The sequence below is a fragment of the Ceratotherium simum genome, chromosome 24, assembly GCF_057802395.1.
Source record: "Ceratotherium simum simum isolate JZ-2026a chromosome 24, ASM5780239v1, whole genome shotgun sequence".
Taxonomy (NCBI): domain Eukaryota; kingdom Metazoa; phylum Chordata; class Mammalia; order Perissodactyla; family Rhinocerotidae; genus Ceratotherium; species Ceratotherium simum.
This window is the reverse complement of record NC_141923.1, coordinates 22,822,780-22,847,493: the sequence shown is the minus strand read 5'-3', so window position 1 is coordinate 22,847,493 and position 24,714 is coordinate 22,822,780. Positions and strand designations below refer to the sequence as shown.

Below are 24,714 nucleotides of genomic sequence, written 5' to 3'. Positions count from 1 at the left end.
ACAGAAAGAATAAAAGAAACTGCCTTTCTGTAAAGGCAGTTTACAAAAACCAGCCAAGGACAAAAAATGGAACTTCTTTTGGGTTTGATTTAGCTGTTTTTCCACAACTTAAAAAAACTGTCTTCCCACAGACTAAGTCCTAGCTCTAAAATATAAGGAATTCTGAAAACTGCATTATATTGCTATCATCATAATGGCTACTCCTTCGTATAGTCCAGGAACTTTATGTACCTGGTCTCATTCACCCCTCAGAACAAACCTGCAAGCTCAGTATTACCCTTATTATTTCCATCCTACAGTTGAGGAAACTAAAAGTCATTGCGGTTAAATAATTTGCAAAATATCACAGAGCAGGGGAGCAGCAGAGCTGGAGTTTGGTCTCTCAAACTCAGAGGACTATGGTTTTCCATTACACTATATCTACTTCCTGCACAGAATATACTAGCATTATGCCAGTAAAAAGTTGACATACTAGCACCCCCCCAAGCAAACAGGTCAGGACTCACCTCCCAAACAAACAGGCCAGCCCCTACACAAACACATCTATCATAAAGTAAATTTTAAAATAGCTCCAGTAATGTATTTAATCTTCTAAATGGAAATATTTCATTCTTATTTTTTCTGACTTTTACAGTGATCTATGATTATTATAAATAATTCAGATCCTGTAGAAATAAACGTAGTAATGAATGAAAGTCCCCCACCCCAGGATAACCAATATTGGCAGTTTGGGATATAACCTATCCAACTTTTTCTATATATTTAGAAATATACACACACACACACACACACACTAATATAGCAAAACTATATATAGGCCAATATAGCAAAACACTTATACATTCTATCCTGTAACCTACTTTTTTCAATTAACAATATAATTGGGACACTTTCCACGACTGCACAGCATTCCATTTTATTTAATATTTGGGTTTTGTTTGTTTGCTTTTGCTAATATAAACAGTGCTGTACTGCACACACAGGCACATGTCTAATTATTTCCTTGGGATAAACTAATTGTTAAAGAGTGTGACATTTAAACTGACACCAATGGCTAGAACGCCCTCCAGAAACGTCTTTCCACAATTCCTTGCATGTGAATTCCTAACCCTCCACTCCCAACACTAGATACTTCCAATCACTAAAACTTTACCAAGCTGATGGACATTATTGTTTAATCTGCACAACTGATTATGGGGATTAATCATCTTTTCATATCACTCTTTGCATATCTTCTTTTGTGAATTAACATATTTACTTTTGAATTAGCATGTAAGCCAATGAGTCCCGCAGGATAAACCAGCCCCTTGGTGAACCAGCAAGTCATTCTGTAGATAAGCAGGTGAAAAGGCTGAGCGAGGGGTTTATTAAGCATAAACAACCTCTTTCTCCTTACTATAGCTGCGGGAAGTAGGCTGTAAGTGTCAGATCCAAAATCCAGTTTCTATAGCGAGTAGCACTGCTAGTGACGGCTCCAGAAAGACTATATAGGATGGGATTATATGTCAATCTACCTATCTTGGGTAGGTAAGGGAGAGGACTTCTAAGTCGTGTTTGTATACTGTTATGGGCTGAATTGTATATCCCCGAAATTCATATGTTTAAATCCTAACTCCTAGTACCGTCAGTATGTGACTGTATTTGGAGACGGGGTCTTTAAAGAGGTAGTTAAGTTAAAACGAGGTCTTTAGGGTGGGCCCTAATCCAGTATGACTATCCTTATAAGAAGAGATCAGGACACAGACACACACACAGGCAAGACCATGTGAAGAAACAGGAGAGAGGCTTCAGAAGAAACCAACTCTGCTGATACCTTGATCTTGGACTTCCAGCCTCCAGAATCGTGAGGAAATAAATTTCTGTCATTTAAGTCACCCAGTTTGTGGTACTTTGTTATGGCAGCACCAACAAACTAATACTCACAGCATTCCACATACTACTAAGGAAAAGTCAGTTGTCCATTTCACAGCGAAAGAGCCAATGAGCCCTTGGTGCTTACACTGGAAAAGGGCTAACATCTTGTTGATGTTTATAACCCTGTGTACACACTCCCTGTGTTTCCAGATGAACCACAAAGTGGTGACATGAATTTGTTCTTGAGGCTCATGGCAGATGTGATTCTACCAAAGACAGCTGCTTTTGATCTGTTTCTTCACTTGACCCAAGGTTAAGTTGTGAACTCATTCTCTGTCTTGAAACAAACACGAAAAATTAACTCCCATTTTTGAAGAAAGCCTATATTAATATAACATTAACAAGGAGCTTTTTAAAGCTCTGAGTAATTTGAGAATGGAAGAAAGAGATACCCCTAAGGTAAAGTCAGGTGGGTGAGAACAGGTCTCTAAGAAAATCTCAGTAAGAAGATGGCCTGAGGCTCGCTGCAAAAAGCTCCCAGAGAGAATTACAGAGACCCAGACCTGGTCCCACCCAGCCTTCAGACCAGGAAAGGAGATGTATGATCTAAAACACATTAGCTTGGAAGTCAAGAGACTTTCTATACCCACATCTCATTAAGGTATCAAACTTATTATTAAGAAAAAAAACGTTTTCTTGGATCTGAGGGCTTCCATTTCCATTGGCTCCCCTGCTTTTAACTTTTTCATGGGTGAACTAAACTCTCAAGAAAGAGGGCCCATTGTTAAATTAAGGAAAAAAAAAAAGAAAGAAACAAGACGAAACGTTCAGGGAGGAAGGAAATGAAAAATAACCAGTTGTGCCTGGCCAATCTCTTAGGTTTTGAAATGATTCACAGAATGGGTGGGGAAAAACGAATTACAAGGCCTGGCTCTGCTGCTACTACTTTCTAGGCCTTGGCTTTCTCACCCATAAAATGGGAGAAATTCTACTAAATAATCTTTTAAATTCATAACATTAAAGGTCCGTGATAGCTAAAGAATCCAGATCAATCAGTACAATCCTAAACCGAATAAGACGACATCTATTTCCAGAAGCTTCAGGGCTAATGACAATAAACACTTGAGACGGCACTACGTGCCAACCACTGTGGTTTGAGCACTTTATGTCCACTGATATTTTGTTGAGTTTGACTTAACATACTATTATCCAAAAAAAGCATAGCTCATAATCCTCTTTGAAGCCTGACTTTGCTGGGTGTTGAATGGTTTGCACAAGAGCTTTAGTGAGCAATTTCTAATCTTATTTAAATCAGTGGTGTTACATCATTCACTTGAGAAGCTACTTCAAGTCGAAGACACTATCCTCCACAGGTAAATTTGATGACTATTCTAAAAGCCACCTACACTTAAAATAGTAAAATAATTCAAAATTACAACCAAAGGAACTCATTTCTATTTTTCTCTATTCTTTTTCTAGACTCGAGGACTTGGGACGAAGGTATTTTGAAGCAAGCTTTTATTTTTCTCTGAGGTGGGCGGCAAGGGCATAATGCTGATGCAATGTGGCAAAAAGAGGAGATGTAACTAAAAACATTCGCTGGACACCTCCTGAGTACCAGGCATTGGGCTGGAGACCAGACTATGGGGACAATCCAGACGTGAAAACATCATTGTTGTCCTGGAGGACCTGACTGTAGAAGAGAGATGACTTCCATGCAAAGAACCCTCCTACCAAAGGTAGAGTAGGTGGTCCAGAGACGGTGACCTAGGTAAAACTGGGAAGACAACCTGCTTGGGGTAGCTTACTCTGAATGCCCAGTCTTTCGGACCACGCTTGGCACAAAGTGAGCACTTTGTGCGAGAAAAGATCATTTGAATTTCATCTTAAACAATCAGGAGGACTTTGTGAGGTGGGAAAAAAAGGAGTTATTCCGGGTAAAAAGTAAGAGTAGAGGCATAGAGATGGAACATTTTGAAGCATAACAGAGGAAACAGAGTGGCTGGGATTCTGTCCATCCTAAATACTAAATGTCTTTTGAATCTATTCCGTTTCCTCTAACCTAGTGCAGGCCACCATCGAGGTTACCTGGATGACTGCCCGGCCCTCTAACTGGTGTGAGCCTGTCTTGCCCTGACCCCTCCACACTATTTTCCACATCTGATCACGTCATTCCTTCCCCGGCTTAAAACCTTTAATGGTTCTCTGCTGCTCTTAGGAATAATTTCAAACTTCTTAATAGAGTTTGCTGACAAGGTCCTGTCTATTCTGCCCCTTCCCAGAGTCCAGGGTCTTGCATTGTCCAATACGAGTCACTAGCTACATGTGGTTATTTACACTGAAATTAATTAAACCTAAAAATTAAATTCTTCAGTCAAACTAGTCACATTTCAAGTGCTCATTAGCTACATGTGGCTAATGGTGCTACCATCTTGAACAGCACAGATACAGAAAGCACCTCCATCATCACAGAAAGTATCACTGGACCATGCTGGCTGGACAAATCTCTCATCCCTCCTTGGACGAACAATATCTTTTAGTCAAACTGAGGTACTTTCAGTTGTTTGAACTCACTCTGTTTTCTGTGACTTTTGGGATTTTGCAAATGTTCTTTCAGCCTCAGCTAGCAGTTTTCGGTTCTGAAATCAATTTTCTGGAGATCCTTCCCTAGGCCACAGGTTTGGAGGCAGCCCTCCTCTGCTGTTTTCCCGTAACTCTCTCAACCTGCCCTTTCACAGCACCTCTCTCACTCTACTCTAATTGCCTTGACTTCCTCTCAAATATTCGCACAGCCCCCACTAGACTGCAAGCTGCTTGGAGGCTGGGACCATGTCTATCTTGCTCATCATTACACAGTCAGTCCCAGCTCAGTGGCTGGCACATAGTAGGTTCTCATTTATTGAATGCATGAATCAACTGGCGTTAAATCAGAGTAGTCTGTGCTTCATTGTGCAAGCGCCACGGAGGGGGAGTCACCAAAGCAGAGGTTCTTAATTGTTTTTTTGCCGTAGACCGTTTATCAATGTAATAAGGCCTAGGGACTCCCCAGGACAATATGTTAAATGCATGAACAAGTACATAGGACTTAAAAAGAAACTATTGATATTGAAATACTTGTCAATATTAAAAACCAATTTCATGAATTTTTGATATAGTAATCTGTACTTTTTGATCAACCATTAATACAGCCAATAACTACTATTTCCAAGTAGCAATGAGATAAATGATATTTTGAGATATGTGTCACAACTATAATGTACTGTGGAAACATCTGTGATTTCTGTTGATGATTAAGTGGGAGGTACTGCTAATATTACTGTGGTTTGTTGCCTGCATCCATAATTGAGGGAAATGCTCATTTCACTAACCTCCTAGAGGTTAGCAATAATAAAGACATAAATCATTTAAGTTCATGGACCCTCTGGATACTAAGTGATTCCAAATATTTAGTTTTGATCATCTGTTTGGAATTGAAAAAACACAGCATCTTAAATGCTGCCCTATGGAGTTGGGTGCAGAGAAGTGTCCTTCCAGAGAGCCCAGCCACGGGAGGGGCAGAGCTGCACAACATCGACAAGCCCGGGCATCACTCCTAATTTTGTCACTCAACTAAGGTGTGGCTCTGGGCACTGGTGTCCCCATCTGTAAAAGGAGGATCATAACACTAAAAAGAATACCATAGAAGGTAATCAATAAAAGGCATTATAGTTGTCACTTCCTCTTCAAGATTAGGGCACTAGAAATTCTAAAAAGGACTTGCAAAATCTCTGGTGGGAGGCCACAGATTTTTTATTAAGTGGTTCCAACATATCTAGTTGAAATTATCTGTTTGGAACACAGCATCTTAAACTCTGCCGCTCTTTCTCAGATTTTGCTCCCCACAGATGGTTCAATAGCCACAAGAATCTACTTTGATATCACAGAAAAGCTTTTTCCAACTCTCCTTCTTTGCACTCTCGGAGGTAAATAAATAGGGAAGGAAAATATATGGCTGCTTTGGTCAAAGAATGTATAGGGTGAGATTCTGAGATACCCAAACTCAGAGAGCACCCCCTCGCCCCACTGTACTCACACATATCTACATACAGAAATTTTTTTAAAAAATTTAAAAGATTATAATAAAACCCAAATAAGAACAGGAAAACAAAATGAATGGAGACTACTGGATAATTGCTAACATTTGAAAACATAGGAAAAGAGTCTTATTTCCACACTAGCTGCACCTCTTTGTTCTTTTTTAATTCTTCCCCGTCATGAAGTTGCATTTCAATTAGCAAATACACTTATGCCTAGGTAATTGGAGAATAGCATGGGGAACGAGGGTCTTCCAGCCCTATATCAAAAAAGTTAATTTATTCCACAAAGATCCACTGTGTAACTTCAATGTGCCAGGCAGCGTGCTGGGAATATAAAATGAAGATGATGTGGTTCCTACTTCCGAGAAGGCCTCAGTCTAATGGGGACTCCTACATGAGTCACTGCCATCCGGTGAGATGAGCTCATAAGGGAGGTTTGTACATAGCTCCCAGGGAATGCAGAGGAGGGCAGCACTGGGTCAGCAGAAAGCCCTCTATACCCGCTTCCCACAACTCACTGCGTTCACCAACACTAGCTTCTCAAGATACCAAACACCAGGTGGGAGAGCTGAGGAGAGAGACTTGGATTGAATCCCAACACTACCCTTTTTAGTTGTGTGGCTTTGGCCAAATCCTTTAACCTCTTTAGTCATTGCTTCTGCATCCATAAAATGGGATAGTAATATCTACTTTTAAGAAGCCAAGATTAAATGAGATTGCGTGTGTGTGTGTGTGTTTGCAGCACATTCCTGGCATATAGTAGATGTTCTATAAACAGAAACTACTTTTTAAGTTATATATAAAAATTCTTTTAATGGCAAAAAATCTGTTTGTAGATTATCATTTCTTCATAGGCAGATATTTAACTCTTTACTGTATTTGCAATGACTGGTTTTACTCAATAAATAATTGTGTTTCCGAGAAACTTTTGAACTTCTCTGGAGAAACTTTCAAAGAAAGCAATCATTTGAGTTTTGTTTTTTTTTACTGATTGAAATCCAAAGTGTCCAACCAAGGCAAACAAGAAGATCAAGGATCCTGGGTATGCTAGGAACAGAAATGAGACCAAATTTATATTTGTTAATGAAAGAGAAAAAAGATGTAATTTGTTTTAAAAATATATGTTCTACTCTTCTTCGATTTTGGAGACTGTTAAGGAGGCTGAAGAGGAGACTGTTGTTCAGGAGGAGTATGCCTATCACTGAAATTTGTAGCTAGGGGAAAGAATTTTTTTTTAAGTAAACTTATTTTTATCTTCCAACCAAAATATATTCAAGGTAAAAAAAAATCATAAAACATAAATGTGCCTTAGGAACAGTAAGAATCCCCGGTAACCCCATCATGCACAAGGATAATTACTGTTTACTGGGAATCTGGGCCCCTGTTTCTGGTCTAGTGCTCAACCAGCTGCAGCAGGATTATGAGAAAACAGGCAACAGAGAAATGTGTTACATCTTGTAAAGAGACATGTAGCCCGGTGATGCTCTCCTACCATCCTTAACCAATAATGCCAAGAGAAACTTTCTGAGATCTCATGTCCATAGCTTTGGACCCAGCATAAACACTGGTTTCTGAGAAAAAATGAGTCCAAAGTCACTGGGGCTATCCTACTGCTCTGGCAGAATTCCACTGATCAGTTAAATGAGAATGAATCAAGAACATCTGGCCTACATTTGTTTTAAAGCCTATGAGGGTTTAAATACAAAGAAAGTTTGGCAAAATGTAGTCTTAGGTCTGCTGAATCTAGAATTAAAAAAAAAAAAAGAGGCCAAGAGGTGTAGCAGAGCATGAGATAAAGTAAGGCTAACTTTGTAAATCGAGGAAAGTTCATCAAAATATTTCTTTCTGGTTTCTCTGGTTTCCCAACACTTGAGCAATGGCTAAATGTACTTCCAAGTCAAATTTGCCAATTTATGTGTTTTTGGGTTTCTGTACCCTGAGATCTGACCAAGTGACCAGGTAGGCAGTATGAGTTAATGGAAGACTAAATTTATTTATATGTGTATATAAATATATATGTGTATACACACACATATAAATATAAACTATACACATATGTACATACATATAATTTCAGGACTTTCAAACTCTTTAATAAGCTAATACATGCTATGAATCTCCAACACAGGGAGAGTGGCATGAACCTAACACTTGGCCCCCAGCATCCTGGTTTTTCTTGGGCTGCCCTATGGGATACACTTGGAAGAAATGCTGGGGGCCGGCCCCGTGGCTTAGCGATTAAGTGCGTGCGCTCTGCTACTGGCAGCCCCAGTTCGGATCCCAGGCGCGCACCGACGCACCGCTTCTCCGGCCATGCTGAGGCCGCGTCCCACATACAGCAACTAGAAGGATGTGCAGCTGTGACATACAACTATCTACTGGGGCTTTGGGGGGGGGGGAAGGAGGAGGATTGGCAATAGATGTTAGCTCAGAGCTGGTCTTCCTCAGCAAAGAGGAGGATTAGCATGGATGTTAGCTCAGGGCTGATCTTCCTCACAAAAAAAAATAATAAAAAAAAAAGAAATGCCTGATTCTTAAACCTAAATGGGATACAGATGTCTGGGATGCAGACGACTCTCGTCACCTGCAATCTCACTCCTTTCATTCAAGGATCCATTCAACAGTCAATTATTAAACATCTGCCATGTGCTTCGCCCAGTCTTGACATTCCTTAGTTTGCATACGTGCCTGAGCATTCTAATCCCACACTTAAATCTACACTTTTCTTGTGCTTAAAAGAAAACCAAGGGCTGGCCCGGTGGCACAGTGGTTAGGTTTGGATGGTCTGCTTTGGCGGCCCGGAGTTCACAGGTTCAGATCCCAGGCACAGACCTACACGTTGCTCATCAAGCCATGCTGTGGCAGCATCCCATATATAACAAAAGGAAGATGGGCACAGATGTTAACTCAGGGCCAATCTTCCTTAGCAAAAAGAGGAAGATTGGCAAAGGATGTTAGCTCAGGGCCAATTTTCCTCAAAAAAAAAAAAAAAAAGAAAGAGAAAAAGAAAACCAAAATGGAAGCCACCACTTAACAGCAGCTCGTGCACTGCAAACATTTCCGTGCGTGTTTTTCTCTTCCAGGGTTGCACAGACTTCAAAGGCAGTAGGTTTATTTTTATTCCCTCAAACCTCGCACTATTTATCAGCCCGTGTCACACTAGTGGCCTGACAGAGCTACTCCGACTGGTAAAGATGACAGGGTGTGCCTATCTCCAGGGCAAGGGGGCCCTGGAGGGACAGGAGTGAGAGAGGAAGCGAGTGTTATTAGGGACTTGCCTATTCCCAGTTCTCCTGCTGTGTGCACTGCTGAGCTCCAGAGCAAACACAACGCTGCTCTCCACCTCTGCCCACACCCTGTGATTTAACCAAGGTGAGGGGATTGGTTTGCCTTCCTCCTCCTAATTATCCCCTTGGTGAGAAAATGAGAAGAAAGTGTATGCTGATCACAGAGTCCTTCCCTCCACAATTATGCTGGGAATCAGGATTGCCCTGCAGGGCTGCCAAATCCCTGCAGAGCTCCTGCCCCAGATGACAGGGAGGAGGCTGTGGCTTGCTGTGGCCTAGCACAGAGCAATGGGGCCAAGGTAAACAGGCTGGGCCTGGGCCACCATAATCCTCTCTACACAGGAGATGAATCACAGCCCTTCTGCCCCAGCCGCATCCTCACACACAGCCAGGGAGAGCTCCGGCCAGCTGGGCTGGGCTGAGGGAGCTCCTGACGGAGGCCCCAATTCTGCAGACCCTCTCCATCCCTACTTCCCTCCACAGTGCTAAAAAGCAGAGGGGGCAGATAAATGACAAAAGTCTCCCCAATTCAGTTCCTCCCAAGGACCCTCAAGCCCTTGCCACAGAAAGCAATCATACTGAACTTCCCCCAGCGCCTCTGCATTTACCTATGGCTTGCTGCTGAGAACTGCAAAGCCCTTCTCGGATCCCATCCCACCACGCGTATAGTTTTCAGTCCTCTTTGGGGCAATAAAGGAGTAGGCAGTAATTAGCCTTATTTCCCATATCAAAGGGAAATGAGGCACAGAGTCATAAATTAGGAATTTTTTTTATTCCTACAGCACTTTGCACTGTACGAAGCACCTTCACACACACGCTGTCACCCTGCCTGGGCAGCAATGTTCAGCCCTATTTCACAGATGAGAAAGGGAAGCTCTGGGAGATCAGGTGGCCGGAGGAGACAGAGACAGATGAGGATCTGCTCCATAGCCTCACAGGGATTCAGTTTACCCTGACTGAACCATCATCCAGCCTCGAAGTAGGGCTCTCCCGGAGGCTGGCCACTGCCACAGGCCTGGTGCCAGGCAGAGGACAGGTAGTCACCTGGCTGGGGGGCCTTCCAGTCTATACAGATTTCTTAGAAGCTCTCAATAGCTCAACTGAAAGCATTTATAACCCCCCCCACTGCTAGGGTAGATGGATACAAGCCAGAGGTTCAGAAACACTTGGTTATTCTCCTAAATCTTATTTTTCCTTACCCTCCTTCTATCTTGGAATCCAGGATGAGTTACAGGCTTTTCAAAGCCAGAACTTCACCCTGACTGTACAAGTCAGGATGATCAAGGAAAGCCTCATGCAGTTCCCACAGCTGGGGCTGCATCCAGACCCTTTCTACACAGCCTGGGGACCTGCTCTAGGAGCCACTCCCCTCACTGCCTCTCATTTTGCCAGGACCCTGGAGGCACACCACTTGCCACCTCTGGGCCTGGAAGAGGGGTGGAGGTGAGATGCAGTTATCTGTAAGCTCTCACATCTGTAAAGGAAACATGAGCTTTATCCTCAAGCTCTGATTGCTACACATCTTATTTAAAATCCCTTTGATCCTATTTATGGTAAAAATAACCCCCAAGGCAATATGTGTACATATATTTATATGTATCCTCAATACCTATCTGTACACAAAGTCTGGAAGGTAACACAGTAAACTGATCACCAGGATGACTCAGGGGCACCATCAGGTTTGGGAACCACTGGAAAAGGCTTTGGAACTTTGATTGAAACCCAGGTTCATCCATTTCTTAGTGGTGTTCTCTCAGACAAGTTTCTTAACCTTCCACAGACTCAGGGTCAATTAGGAAACGGGGGGAATGACACTTGCCTTGCAGGATTGTCGTAAAGGCCAGAGATAATGCACATCATATGCTGGCACACAGCACACAGGCAGTAAATGCTGGCTGTGATGATTCCTACTTCTGCAAAAGAGGATGGTTGCCAAAAGGCCATACCTGTAGCCTCCCTGTAGCCATAGAAACTGCCTCCTGCTGAAGGAGAGAACTAAGGGCATCACTCATCATTATCTAGTCCTGGTTTTGCATTTGAGTCTCTGGAGTGACCCCAGCCTAGGGGCCATTTAGTTCCTGGTGGGGACTAAAGTATTCTCCATTTGTTTCACCACCACCCCTCACCCCAAATCCATTCTCCACCTGCTCTGTGGCTTGGTGGCTGACCTCTCTGGGCTGCGCGACTAGGGCTCTGTGCCCTGTGGCCTCCGGTTGGGATCTGCCGATGGGAAGTGCCAGCACAAGATCCGGGTATTTATTCCTCCTCTCTCCCCACTTTGCCAAATCTCTGGTGGTGGCTCTGTCCTTTCTACAGCCGCAGCACCTGTGGGGCAGCCCGTCCTCCATGATTCTAGCTCTTGCTGCCTCTGTCAGCAGGCCCTTCAGATCAACCCTTTGGAGGGTACCATCTGCTTCCTTTCAGGACCCTGACCAAAACAACAGGGGAAGATGCTTTCTCAATGAGAATTGTAACACTCTTAGAAAACGGAGATACTAAAAATAATTATAAGCTTTGGAGACAGATTAATAATATCCAGTTCAGGCTAGGACTCTGATTTTCATCATTTGAACCTCCAGGAATTAAAGCAATTTTCACCTAAGCAGAGAGGCCACTGAAAAAACAGCCTAAGCCTAAGATCCTGCCTTTTCCTACAGCGAGGAGGAATAAGCAAGCAATAAGAAGCTCTCTAAAGCAATAAGAACCCTGGGCAGGAGAGGCAAGAAATTGCATCCTCGATGATCACTTATTCTGTGTCAGGCATTGTATTTGTTGTTCTCCATAAATTGTCTCACTTGGAGATGGTATCAACTTGGTGAGGTAAGTAATATCATTATCCTCATTTTGCAGATGAGGAAACTGAATCATAAAGATATTAAGGATCTTGCCCAAGGTCACACAGCTGGTAAATGGCAGAACGAGGATTTGAACCTGAGCAGTCTGACCCCAGAGTCTGTGTGCTCTCAACCAATACATTATCTGCGTCCTTCACGGGAAGGCTTGGAAAGGAGGTTGAGAGCAAGGACAGGTGACAGGAAGGCAAGCACAGCCTCTCTTCCTAACCGCCTCAGCTTCTGATGGTGCCCTCCCATCCATGAAATGCTCCCTACGGAGCAGATGGGGTTGTGGGAGCATATTTCAGCCACTGAACAGGATCATCAGCCACAGGCATCAACCAGAATTGAGAGTGTCTGTGAAAACAAAATGCTATAAACAACTGTGGCTTGCGAAGAAAGAGATTGTGATAAACTAGGATTCTTTGCAATATTACCAAATACCAAACCAAATCCTGTCTGAACCCTTTAGTCTGCAAGAGGGATCTCTCTTTCTACTTGTAGAACCTCCCAACAGCACACAGCATGAGGGCAAATGTTACCCAAATTTGAAAAATGATCCAGAGACAAATTCCTAAACATTTTTGAGGAGGAAAAACAAATATTGTTGGACACACTGGGTAATTTCATCCAAAGAGAAACTAGCAGTAACTCCATCTCTTTCAAAGGAAAACTATCTCTTGGACCAAATAATCAAAACACCAAGAACACACATCTTTCAATGCCATCCTAAATTTAACCCATGATACAGCGCTTGTTGACAGGCCCATATTCCAATGGCAAAGCCAGCTAGCATTCCATCCTACACCTAAGAGAAATTTAATAAATGAGACCACAGGATATTAAAGACCAATGTATAGCTCAATTCAGGCACAGGAGAAAAAACATTAACTGCAAAGTGATTTGTAGTCTGGATGCAGTGGCTGAGTCCTGATTCTCATTGCACTTCACGTAACATTTACTTTTTTTCTGCTTAAATCTACCTCCCTCTTGCTGAAGAGGGAAGATTGCGTGGGCGGTAGGACGAAAGATTCAGCCTTGTGCACATTGCATACATTTCAGTTATCCAAAGAGAAAATAAATTGACAGGGAACAGTACTTGCACGGACCAGTAAGAAAATAACACATTAAGATATACTGTCAAATGGTTTCCCAATATTAATAATCTGCCAACCAACCAGCCAATCTGTGTACATATTTTTTCCCTGTGCAATTTTGAACCATTCTGGATTCTAGCTTTTTGACAGGATGACTATACCTGAACTCATTCTTTAAACAAAGCTGGCAGCAGAGATTTTAAGAATGGTAACAGGTCACCAAAAGTGATTTGCAAAGCCCTCTGGCTTGGTGCTCCATCTTACCAGTCGAGTCAGCCCCAGAAGCCCTGCCACTCATCTGCTCCTCAGCATCGATGAGCTGCAGGTCTGTGTATGAGGGGCCAAAACTGGGACTACTGGTGTCTTCAGAATGTGTGGTCCAGCTGCTCTCAGAGGTCAGAGGGCACCTCCCCAAGGAGTTGAAGGAAGGGCACGTCCAGCAGGGCAGGGTCAACGGTAGGGCTGGGGACAGACCAAAAAGCAAAAGCATGCAATATCAATAGCTGTACTTTGTTTATCTTTAGTGTTTGTCTTACTTTGATGTTGCTCAGATCCTATGCAATCTCAACAGCTGTACGAGTCAAGAAGTATAGAAAGTATCACTCATGATACAGTCACAGGAAACTAATTGACAGAGACCCCACGGTGAGTCAGTATTGAAACCAGTACTACAACTAAGGTCTTTGACCCTCAAATCAAAGAAAATCTCACTAAAGACTATGAGTGATTTTAGGCTCTACTTTTATTTCTAAACTTACATTTCAGTTTCATCCTTACCCTTAGATTTCCTCCCTTTTTAGTGAACGCAAACCATATCAAGAAAATTCACCAGTTTACAAAGTTGGAGCTAGATTGGGTTAAGGGATAAGAGAAGATACGTGAATATATATGTATTTGCAGATGAATTTGATATGCCTCTGCTTGCTTTGAGCCTGACTGTAACTGAAGATTCTGCAGACCTTCATATATACAAATTGAGATTGACTGGGGTTGCTGATCTGCGACACAGCAGATCTTTAAGGGGGGAATGCACAGGGCATGGCATTATCTTCTTAACCCTGAGCACCAAATTCAGCCTTTCAAAACCACCGGAAAGTTTCTTTTTTAAAAATCAAATTATGTTCCTAATTTGTCTTTAGTTAATTGCCTACGACATGGTTTCTCCATGGTGTTGCATAAGAATCGTATTGCAAATTTGCTGACAAGTACTGAAAACAAGTGCTGAAAAGAGTGTGGACAGAGAAGGAAGAATAAAAAAAGAAAGAAACTAGCAATTATTGAGTACCCATGAAATGTCAGACACTTTTACAAATGTTATCTCATTTCACCCATCAATCCTGAGATAAGCAGTGGTCTTATTTTACACAAGGGGAAAGAGACTCAGAGAGGTTAAGTAGCTTGTCCAAGAAGATCGAGTCAGTTCTCCAGGCTGGAGAATCAAAATTATAGAGCTGGGTTAAGAAATAGGAAGGGAAAATTGAGATTTAAGAGAGAAAAAAGAATAAACAGCAATATTTGTGACATGGTATAAATACGAAAACTACCGAAAATTTTCATTACACATTCCCTTAGGCATCTATAAGACATCTAGGTCTTTTCTCCTTCTGGAGTGCTCATGGCTCACACCCCCTTTTCTTTAAAAATGTCACCTTCTCGATAAGGTATTCCTGAGCTGTTCCCTCCAAAGATGCAAAGCACCTTCTCTGCTTTATTTCTCCTTTGCATTATCACTGTCTAATGTACTACATATCCAGTGTCTTCCCCACTAGAATTCAAGCTCCTTGGGGGACAGGGGTTTTGGTCCATTTTATTCATTTCTGTACCCCCATTCCTAGAATAGTGCCTGGTGCAAGTGAGCACTCAATAAATATTTCTTGGTTATGTCAACAGAAGCACCACAAATCATTCCAAAACAGTCTATATTAAATATAGACTGTTAAACCAAACTTGTACTTATAAAACTCCCACACAAACATAAAAGAAATCAAAACACTAAAAAAGAAGAAAAAATAAAATAAACAACCAAAAAATCAAAAGCAAAGCTGAACTTGTAAAAGCTTATTATAGGACTGCCATTTCCTACGGTATAGTGGATTAGAAACTTTGAACTACTGTGGAAATAAAATTAAAATATTAGGTAAAATGTAATAATATCATTTAAAATATATTACAGGGGGAGCAAGAAAGTAAAGAATTATCAGAGGCCAAGTGAAAGCTGGAACCCAGAAACGGTAAGCAGAGCACACAACCCGATTTTCACACCCTGAGGATTTTGAACAAACCAGGAAGTCTCTTTAGTTTGTTTTTTAAATCTCTTGTGAGGAAGGCAAAGGGGAGAAAACCTAGGGCCAACCCCAGATGGGAAATCTAACAGAAGATCTGATGCATAAAGCTAAAGTTCCCAAAGGGCTCAGTTAAGGCATAAATTAGGAATAACTCGTACCCCCAAGCTAAGGATAGGAAAGAAAATTGTCTGCCTTAAGCCTGGGTGCAGGGTAGGGAAAACAAAAATCTCCTGAGAAGTCATAAGCACAAGCTGTCCCACATAGGGGTTTGCAGCTAAAACTACTTGTGTGGTCTGAAAAAATTCAAGTAGGAGAACTCAGTTGAAGTATTTCCAGGTTGGTAGTAGCCTCTGGCACCTGGGTAAAGCAAATAGTAATCCTTTCTGGAGAAAGAGGCCTTAAAACCAGTCTTCCCAGACAGAATGTTCCTCAGTTGATGTGCACATGGTATTAAAAAAAAAAAATCATGAATGAATAAATCATGAAATACATAAGAAATCAAGTTACCATGAACAAGAGCCAGAGAGCCAGCAAAATGCGTGTGGTAATGGGGCAGGGTGGGGAGAAGCAGACAGAATCAGATCAGCAAAGAATTCAGACTCTAGAATTACTAAGCAGAAAATACAAATATGTTTAAGGAAATAATAAGAAAAGAAATTGAAAATACGAGAAAGAAGCATGTATGTAGAAATGAAAAAGAACTAAATGAACTTGTGTAGAAGAAAAAATACTACAAATACAAAATTAATTGGATAGCATAGAGAGACAAAGGGATGAAATATGAAAATGAGATTAAAACACGTGGAGGACAGAGAGAGAAGGTCTTGTAGATACCTAATCTGAGTTCCTAAAGAGAAGAGAGAGAGAATGAGAGGCAAAATGTGAAAAAATGCTGACTGAGAATTTCCCAGAATTTATGAAAAATTTTATCTGTCAGATTAGAAATCCCAAGGTATCTCAAGTAGGGCAACCAAAAATAACTCCACAAGTAGCCACCAAAACTATGTAAGGCCAAAGACAAACAGAAGATCTTAAAAGCCACCAAAGAGAAAATAAGATTACTTCTAAAGGAAGGATGATTAGACTGCCTACTACCTTCTCAACAGCAAGAGAAACCAGTGCATACTTCAATGTGCCGACAGAAAACAACTATCAGGGGCCAGCCTGGTGGCGCAAGCAGTTAAGTGCACGTGCTCCACTGCAGCAGCCCAGGGTTCACCGGTTCAGATCCCGGGCGCGCACTGACGCACTGCTTGTCGAGCCATGCTGTGGCGGCGTCCCATATAAAGTAGAGAAAGATGGGCACGCATGTTAGCTCAGGGCCAATCTTCCTCAGCAAAAAGAGGAGGATTGGCATCAGATGTTAGCTCAGGGCTGATCTTCCTCTCAAAATAAAAAAAGAAAATAACTATCAAATAGGACTGTTTACTCAGTGAAGAGATCTTCAAAGAACAAGACTAAATTAAAGACAATTTAGACAAAGAAAAACTACAACTAATCTAAAAGGAAAGAAAAGTGAGAAAAGAAAGATAAGATGATAGAAATAAAACTTTATCAGTACTTAATAATAAACAGAAATGGACTAAATGTTCCAGGTAAGAGAAAAAGACTGTCAAGCTGAATAAACAAATGAAATCCAATATGCTGTTTACAAAGGACACATTTAAAATATAAGGATTCATCAATCATGAAAGTAAAGGGATAGGAAAGCCATACAAGACAAAATAGTAATGAAAAGGAACCTGATCTATGATAGACTGTAGATAGACTTTGAAGTAAAAAGCATTACTAGAGAGAGAACATTACAACTAAATGATAAAAATTTTAATTCAACAGAAATATAAAACAATAATTCTAAATGCATACATATTTAATAACATAGACTCAAAATTATTAATGCAAAAATTAACAGAACTACAGAAACTAAGAAATGTCAATTATCATAAAGGGAGATTTTAAAATATACCTCTGTCACTAATTCACAGATCAAGCAGGCAAAAAAATACGCAAGGAAACAGAAAATATATCAACAACAAAGTGAACAAGCTGATCTAATGGTCACACATAGAACACTGCACTCAACAGGTGAAGAATCCACATTCTTCATAACCACACCTAGAACTTGCATGACAAATGACCACATGCTATGACGTGAAGCAAGTTTTAACAAATTTCCAAAAGTTGGTATCAAACAGACCAGGAACACTGATCACAATAAAATTAAATATATAGTTATCTAAACCAGTTACCTAGATAACTAGTATCCATTTATCTAAACTAAATATAAGACAATTTGAAAAATTTAAAAATTAACACATACTTCTAAATGATTTATTGGTCAAAGAAGAAATCTTAAAGCATATTAGAAAATAATCAGAACCAAACAATAATGAAAATATTGTATATGAAAACTTTAAGAATGCATATAAGCAGTACTGTCAGGGAAAGTTGTATTTTATACAACTAAACATACAACTAACATTCTAAAGAATGTTAGAAGGAAATAATAAACATAAAAGCACAAATTATTGAAAATTTTTAAAATATACATAGGTAAAAGATTCTTTGAGAAGACTAATAGAATTGAAAAACTGCCAAGAAAAAAAGAGAGCACAAATAAATAACATTAAGAATGAAAAAGGGTACACAATTACAAATGCTACATATATTAAGGAGGCAATGAGGGGAAATAATGAATGTCTTTACACCAATATGTTTGAAAATATAGATAAAACAGTAGAAGTCCTAGGAAAATATAACTTTTTAAAACTGATTCAAAAAGCAAGTTAAAAATCTGACTCATCCAATAACCATGAATAAAGCGAATCAGTCCTTAAAACTCTTCCCCCAAGGAAAATGTCAGGCCAGGTGGTTTTACTGTAAAGTTCTACTAAACTTTAAAGGAAAAAAATATTTCAATCTTCCACTAACTGTTCTAGAGTACAGAAAAAGAAAGACCACTGACCAACTCATTCTATGAGATTAACATTTCCTGACAGCAAAACCTGACAAAGTGCACCTCATTTATACTTATATTCTCAAAAATGAGAATTACAGATCTCCACCATAGACATAGATATAAGATCTCAAACAAATTATTATCAAAGAGAATCTAGTGGTTTTTGAAAAGGATAATTAAATCATGACTAAATTGGGTTTATCTAACGAACGCAAGGTTGGTTTAACAGCGTGTTCAAGTTTTTTTCATTATTGCTCCTCTAAGGAGCATTTTTACACATTTTTTTCCCCAGACACCCTCCCCCTTGAATCCCTCCCCTCCCACCAGTAGAATATCACACTAGGAAACTGACATTAACACAATCCACCAATCATATTCCTGTTTCCCCAGTTTTACAGCTGTGTGTGTGTGTATTCAGTTCTACGTAATGTTATCAGTGTATACATCTGTGTATCCACCACCACAGTGAAGACACAGAACAGTTTCCTTAGCACAAGGATCCCTCACGTTGCCCTTTTATAACCACTCCCACCTTTTCCTGGCATGCCCTGTTCTTAACCCCTGGCAACCACTAATTTGCTTTTCATTTCTATAAGTTTGTCATTTTAAGAATACTATATAAATGGAATCACGCAGCACGCAACCTTTTAGGACTGGCTTTTATTACTCAGCGTAATGACTTTGAGGTACACTGAGGCTACTGAATCCATCAATACTTCATTCCTTTTTATTGCTGAGCAAGATTACATGGTATGGACGGACTACAGCTAGTTTAACCATTCACTGGTCGAAGGACATCTGGGCTGTTTCCGGTTCTTAGCTATTATGAGTAGAGGTGCTATGAACATTCGTGTACAGGTTTTTATATGAACATAAGTTTCAATTTCTCTGGGATAAATGCCCAAGAGTACAATTGCTGGGTCATATGGTAATGACACATTTAGTTTTATAAGAAACTGCCAAACTGTTTTCCAAACTCCTTACACCATTTTACATTCCCACCAGCTCATACGAGTGTCTCTTCGTCTTCCTAACAGGGTCTTTTGCAAAGCAAAACTTTTTAAAAGTTTTAAAAGTTTTCAACCAGCAAGAAATATTTAGAAAATAAAACTTAGAAGACAGCATTTATAATAGCAACAAAAAATATGAAGCACATATAGCAATAAATCCAACAAAAGATATGCAAGGCCTCAGAAGGGATACTTCTAAAGTTTATTAACAGGCCATAGAGAAGACGCAAATAAATGGAGAGAGATGCTATATTACAGGCTGAGAAATTTAATGCTGTAAAGAAGTTAATTCTCCCCAAATTGGTTTGAAGATTTATTGCATTCTCAATTAAAATCCTAGCATGGTTTCTTCCTCATATTAATAAGCAGAATCACACTATTTAGATACGAATGAAATAGAATCTTTAATAATATAAATATATTTACAAATATATATTAAAATAAATAAAATAATAGAAATAATATTGGGAAAATACTATATAGAAAAAAATGAAATTAGACTCCTACCTCACACCAAATAAAAAAATTGATTCTAAGTGGACTGAATGTCAAAGGGTGAAAGGCTACACGAGAAATATTTTAGAAGACATATAGCTAAATATGCTCATGACTTCAGGGTAGGGAAAGATTTTATCAAGACATGGAAAGCACCAAGCATAAAAGAAAAATAAACAAATTTCATTTGATTAAAACTAAGAACTTCTTTCCACCAAAAGGCACCATTAAGAGAGTGAAAAGACCACCCACAGGGTAGGAGATAATATCTGCCACACATCATCTCCACAAGGAACTCCTAGAAATCAGCAAGAAAAAGGGAGAGACTCCAACAAGAATATACTTGAATAGGTATTTTAGGAAAGAAAAAAATCCAAATGCAAAAAAAAAAAAAAAAAAAAAAAAGAGATGTTCAATCTCATTAGTAATCTAGGAAACACAAATTAAAACCACATGAGAGGGCCGGCCCTGTGGCTTAGTGGTTAAGTGCAGCGTGCTCCACTGCTGGCGGCCTGGGTTCGGATCCCTGGCATGCACCAACACACCGCTTCTCCGGCCATGCTGAGGCCGCCGCCCACATACAGCAACTAGAAGGATGTGCAACTATGACATACAACTATCTGCTGGGGCTTTGGGGGAAAAAATAAATAAATAAAATTTATTAAAAATTAAAAAAAAAAAAACCACATGAGATACCATTACTCTTCTTTCCGTTTCTCTCTGCCTCCCCATGACTAAAATAGAAAAATATGACAATCCCAAGTGTAGGCGAGGAAGTGGAGCCACAGCATCTTTTACATATGGCTGATAGGAGAGTAAACCGAAACCACTTTTGAAAATGGCTTGGCGTTATCTGATAAAGTTGAAGATAAACATACCCTACAGCACAGCAATTCCCCTCCATTTTCTTCATAAAAGAGAACCACTTACACATGTTCACCAGGGTTTATGTTTAGAATGGCTCATAGAAAAAACAAAAAGGATGCTCACAGAAGCATGTTCTTCACTGCCAAAAAGTAGAAACTCAAATATCCATCAATAATAGAATGGATAAATGAATTGTGGTATATTACTATAATGGAAGACACAGCAATAAAAACTAAAGGAACTACAGCTACAGGTCATGACAGGAAAAAATCTCACAAATAATATTGTGGTGAAGGAGCAAGCCACTAAATAACACATACAGTATTATTCCATTTATATAAAGTTCAAAAACAGGTGAAATGAAACTGTATCAGTCTCGATGCATGTGTGGGCAGTAAAGCTATTAAGAAAAGTAATGCAGTTATTGTCACGAAACCCAGGAAGGTGGTGATATAGGAGGGAGGGAAGGGGATGTCTGGGAGAAGGAGGACGTAATCAGTAGGGAAATCTGGGGGATTCTGGGATATGACAATATTCTATTTATTACACTAGGTGATGGGTTGTACTATTGTTCTTTATAATTTAATAGACACTTTAAATATGTTCCTTTGTATTTATTCAAGAGTTAATAATAAAGCTTATTAAAACCACATATCAAAAGACTCCGATTATTCAGAAAGGAAGCTATTTTAATTATTTGTATTTTCACATTAGCTCTTTACATTTGTTAGCTAAAACTTCAATGTTTCCTTTGAAAGAAACCCTAATAATAATACACCTGGGAGAGGCAAAGGCCCTACATCTCAGAAACTTCTCATTTGGTCTAATGCACTTTATTTATTTATCCACTTAGAAATCTTGCACAAATCACTTTATTTAGGTCCTTAATTGAATGTCCTCAGGCCACAAGATTAGCTGGGTGAGAGGAAGTATTGAGCCTGGAGCTGACTGTTCTCCCAGAGGCCAGAGCTTTGAGAGGTGGGCCAGATAGCAGCAGGTTGCTGTCAACACGATGCTTCACAGCCACACCTGTCCAGCAAGGAATGAAGTGAAAAACAGAAATCTGTCTCTCCCCCTTTCCAGAAAGTGAGGTTATGGCAAGAACCCTGGATCCAGCCTGCCTGGTTCACATCCTGGATCCAGCCCTGTAGCCTGAGGCAAGTTACCTAATCCATCTATTCTGTGTTTTCACCTGTAAAATGGGGCTAACAAGAGTGGCCACCTCATAAAGGGATTAGGTTAATACTGACAAAGGACTTGGAAAAGTGTTTGGCACAAAGGAATACTCCAAAAGAGTGAAGTGGCAGTTATTGTTTCCAGACATAAACTTATATCCAAATCTACTTGAAATCGCCACTGAGATCTCTAACTTTACGTGTAAGAACTAAATTCCTGTTATCGCCTCCACACCAGCTCCTTCATCCTTCCAGGTGCTCAGAATGAAACCTTCCAAGAGAAATTAAGAATACAATCCTATTTACAATTGCAACAAAAAGAATTAAATACCTAGGAATAAACTTAACCAAAGAGGTGAAAGATCTGTACACCGAAAACTATAAAACATTGCTGAAAGAAATTGAAGAAGACACAAAGAAATGGAAAGATATTCTGTGCTCTTGGATTGGAAGAATTAACATAGTTAAGATGTCTGTACTTCCTAAAGCAATCTATAGATTCAATGCAATCCCTATCAAAGTTCCAACAACATTTTTCACAGAAATAGAACAAAGAATCCTAAAATTTATATGGAACAACAAAAGACCCCGAATAGCTAAAGGAATCCTGAGAAAAAAGAACAAAGCTGGAGGTATCACACTCTTTGATTTCAAAATATACTACAAAGCTATAGTAACCAAAACAGCATGGTACTGGCACAAAAACAGACACACAGACCAATGGAATAGAATTGAAAGCCCAGAAATAAACCCACACATCTACGGACAGCTAATCTTTGACAAAGGAGCCAAGAACATACAATGGGGAAAAGAAAGTCTCTTCAACAAATCGTGTTGGGAAAACTGGATAGCCACATGCAAAAAAATGCAAGTAGACCCTTACCTTACACCATACACAAAAATTAACTCCAAATGGATTAAGGACTTGAATGTAAGACCTGAAACTATGAAACTTCTACAAGAAAACATAGGCAGTATGCTCTTCGACAACGGTCTTAGCAACATATTTTCAAGCACCACGTCTGACCGGGCAAGAGAAACAATAGAAAAAATAAACAAATGGGACTACATCAAACTAAAAACCTTCTGCACAGCAAAGGAAACCATCAACAAAACGAAAAGACAACCTAACAATTGGGAGAAGATATTTGCAAACCATACATCTGATAAGGGCTTAATCTCCAAAATATATAAAGAACTCATGCATCTCAACAACAAAAAAACTACCAACTCAATTAAAAAATGGGCAAAAGACCTGAACAGACATTTCTCCAAAGAAGATATACAGATGGCCAACAGACACATGAAAAGATGTTCAAAATCACTAACTATCAGGGAAATGCAAATCAAAACTACAATGAGATATCACCTCACGCCTGCCAGAATGGCTATAATTAACAAGACAGGAAACAACATGTGTTGGAGAGGATGTGGAGAGAAGGGAACTCTCATACACTGCTGGTGGGAGTGTAAAGTGGTGCAGCCACTATGGAAAACAGTATGGAGATTCCTCAAAAAATCAAGGATAGAACTACCATATGATCCAGCTATTCCACTGTTGGGTATTTATCCAAAGAACTTGAAAACACCACTGCGTAAAGATACACGCACCCCTGTGTTCATTGCAGCGTTATTCACAATAGCCAAGACTTGGAAGCAACCTAAGTGCCCATCAAGGGACGAATGGATAAAGAAGATGTGGTATATATACACAATGGAATACTACTCAGCCATAAGAAACGATGAAATCCAGCCATTTGTGACAACATGGATGGACACTGAGAGTATTATGCAAAGTGAAATAAGTCAGAGGGAGAAGGTCAAATACCATATGATTTCCTTCATTAAGTAGTAGATAATAACAACAATAAACAAACACATAGAGACAGAGATTGGATTGGTGGTTACCAGAGGGGAAGGGGGAAGGGAGGAGGGTGAAAGGGATAATTTGGTACATGTGTGTGGTGATGGGCTGCAATTAGTATTTGGGTGGTGAACATGATGTAATCTACACAGAAATAGAAATATAATGATGTACACCTGAAATTTTTACAATGTTATAAACCAATGTTACTGCAATAAACAAAAAATTAAAAAAAAAAAAAAAAAGAATGAAACCTTCCAGTCATCCTTGATTCTTCTCACATTTGGTCCATCATGTCTTCTGTTAGTCCTACTTTCCAAATATATCTGGAATCCAATCACTTCCCACCATCTCCAAGCTACCTCCCGGGGCCAAGCCACGATCCTCTCCTTCCTGGTCTCCCTGCTTCTACATCCATCTGTTCTCAACATAGCAGCCACACAGTTTTCATAGAATTGCCTGTTCAAACGTAAGTCAGATCATACCATGCCTCTACTCAAAACCCTCCAATGGCTTCCCATCTCACCCACAGTAAAAGTCCAAGTTCTCACTGGGCCCTCCACCAACCTACGATCTCTCTGCCTTATCTCCTTCTCTTCTCCCCAGTTCATTCCACTCCAGTCACACAACGTGAACACAGCTGCCCCTCCAGAGTCTCATTACTTGTTCCTTCCACCTGGAAGCCTCCTTCCCCAATTTCTGCAAGCTCACTTCCTCACTTCCCTCAAGTCTTCACTCACAGGTTACTGCTCAGTCACTCCCCAACCTTGCGTAAAATTTCCCATCCTCTCTCACTCTACTCCCTTTTTTTACCTCATTTTTCTCTCCTTTCCACTTACCACATTATCTAACACACTTACATTGTATCTACTTCTTTATCATCTTTCTGGTATGGTTCCCCCAGCAGAATG

At 40.1% G+C, this 24,714-nt stretch overlaps 1 protein-coding gene across 2 annotated transcripts in view; it reads right to left on the bottom strand.

The window, feature by feature from the left end:
- STON2 (stonin 2) overlaps positions 1 to 24,714 on the bottom strand; it is a 137,857-nt gene that overhangs the window by 70,496 nt on the left and 42,647 nt on the right. The window contains exon 4 of one of the 2 annotated variants that reach the window (XM_087448093.1): positions 13,413 to 13,610. The exons of the other annotated variant lie outside the window; for it this stretch is intronic. Coding sequence (XP_087304219.1) covers positions 13,413 to 13,610 — 198 coding nt within the window. The remainder of the gene's footprint in view (positions 1 to 13,412; positions 13,611 to 24,714) is intronic. 2 annotated transcript variants of the gene reach the window in all.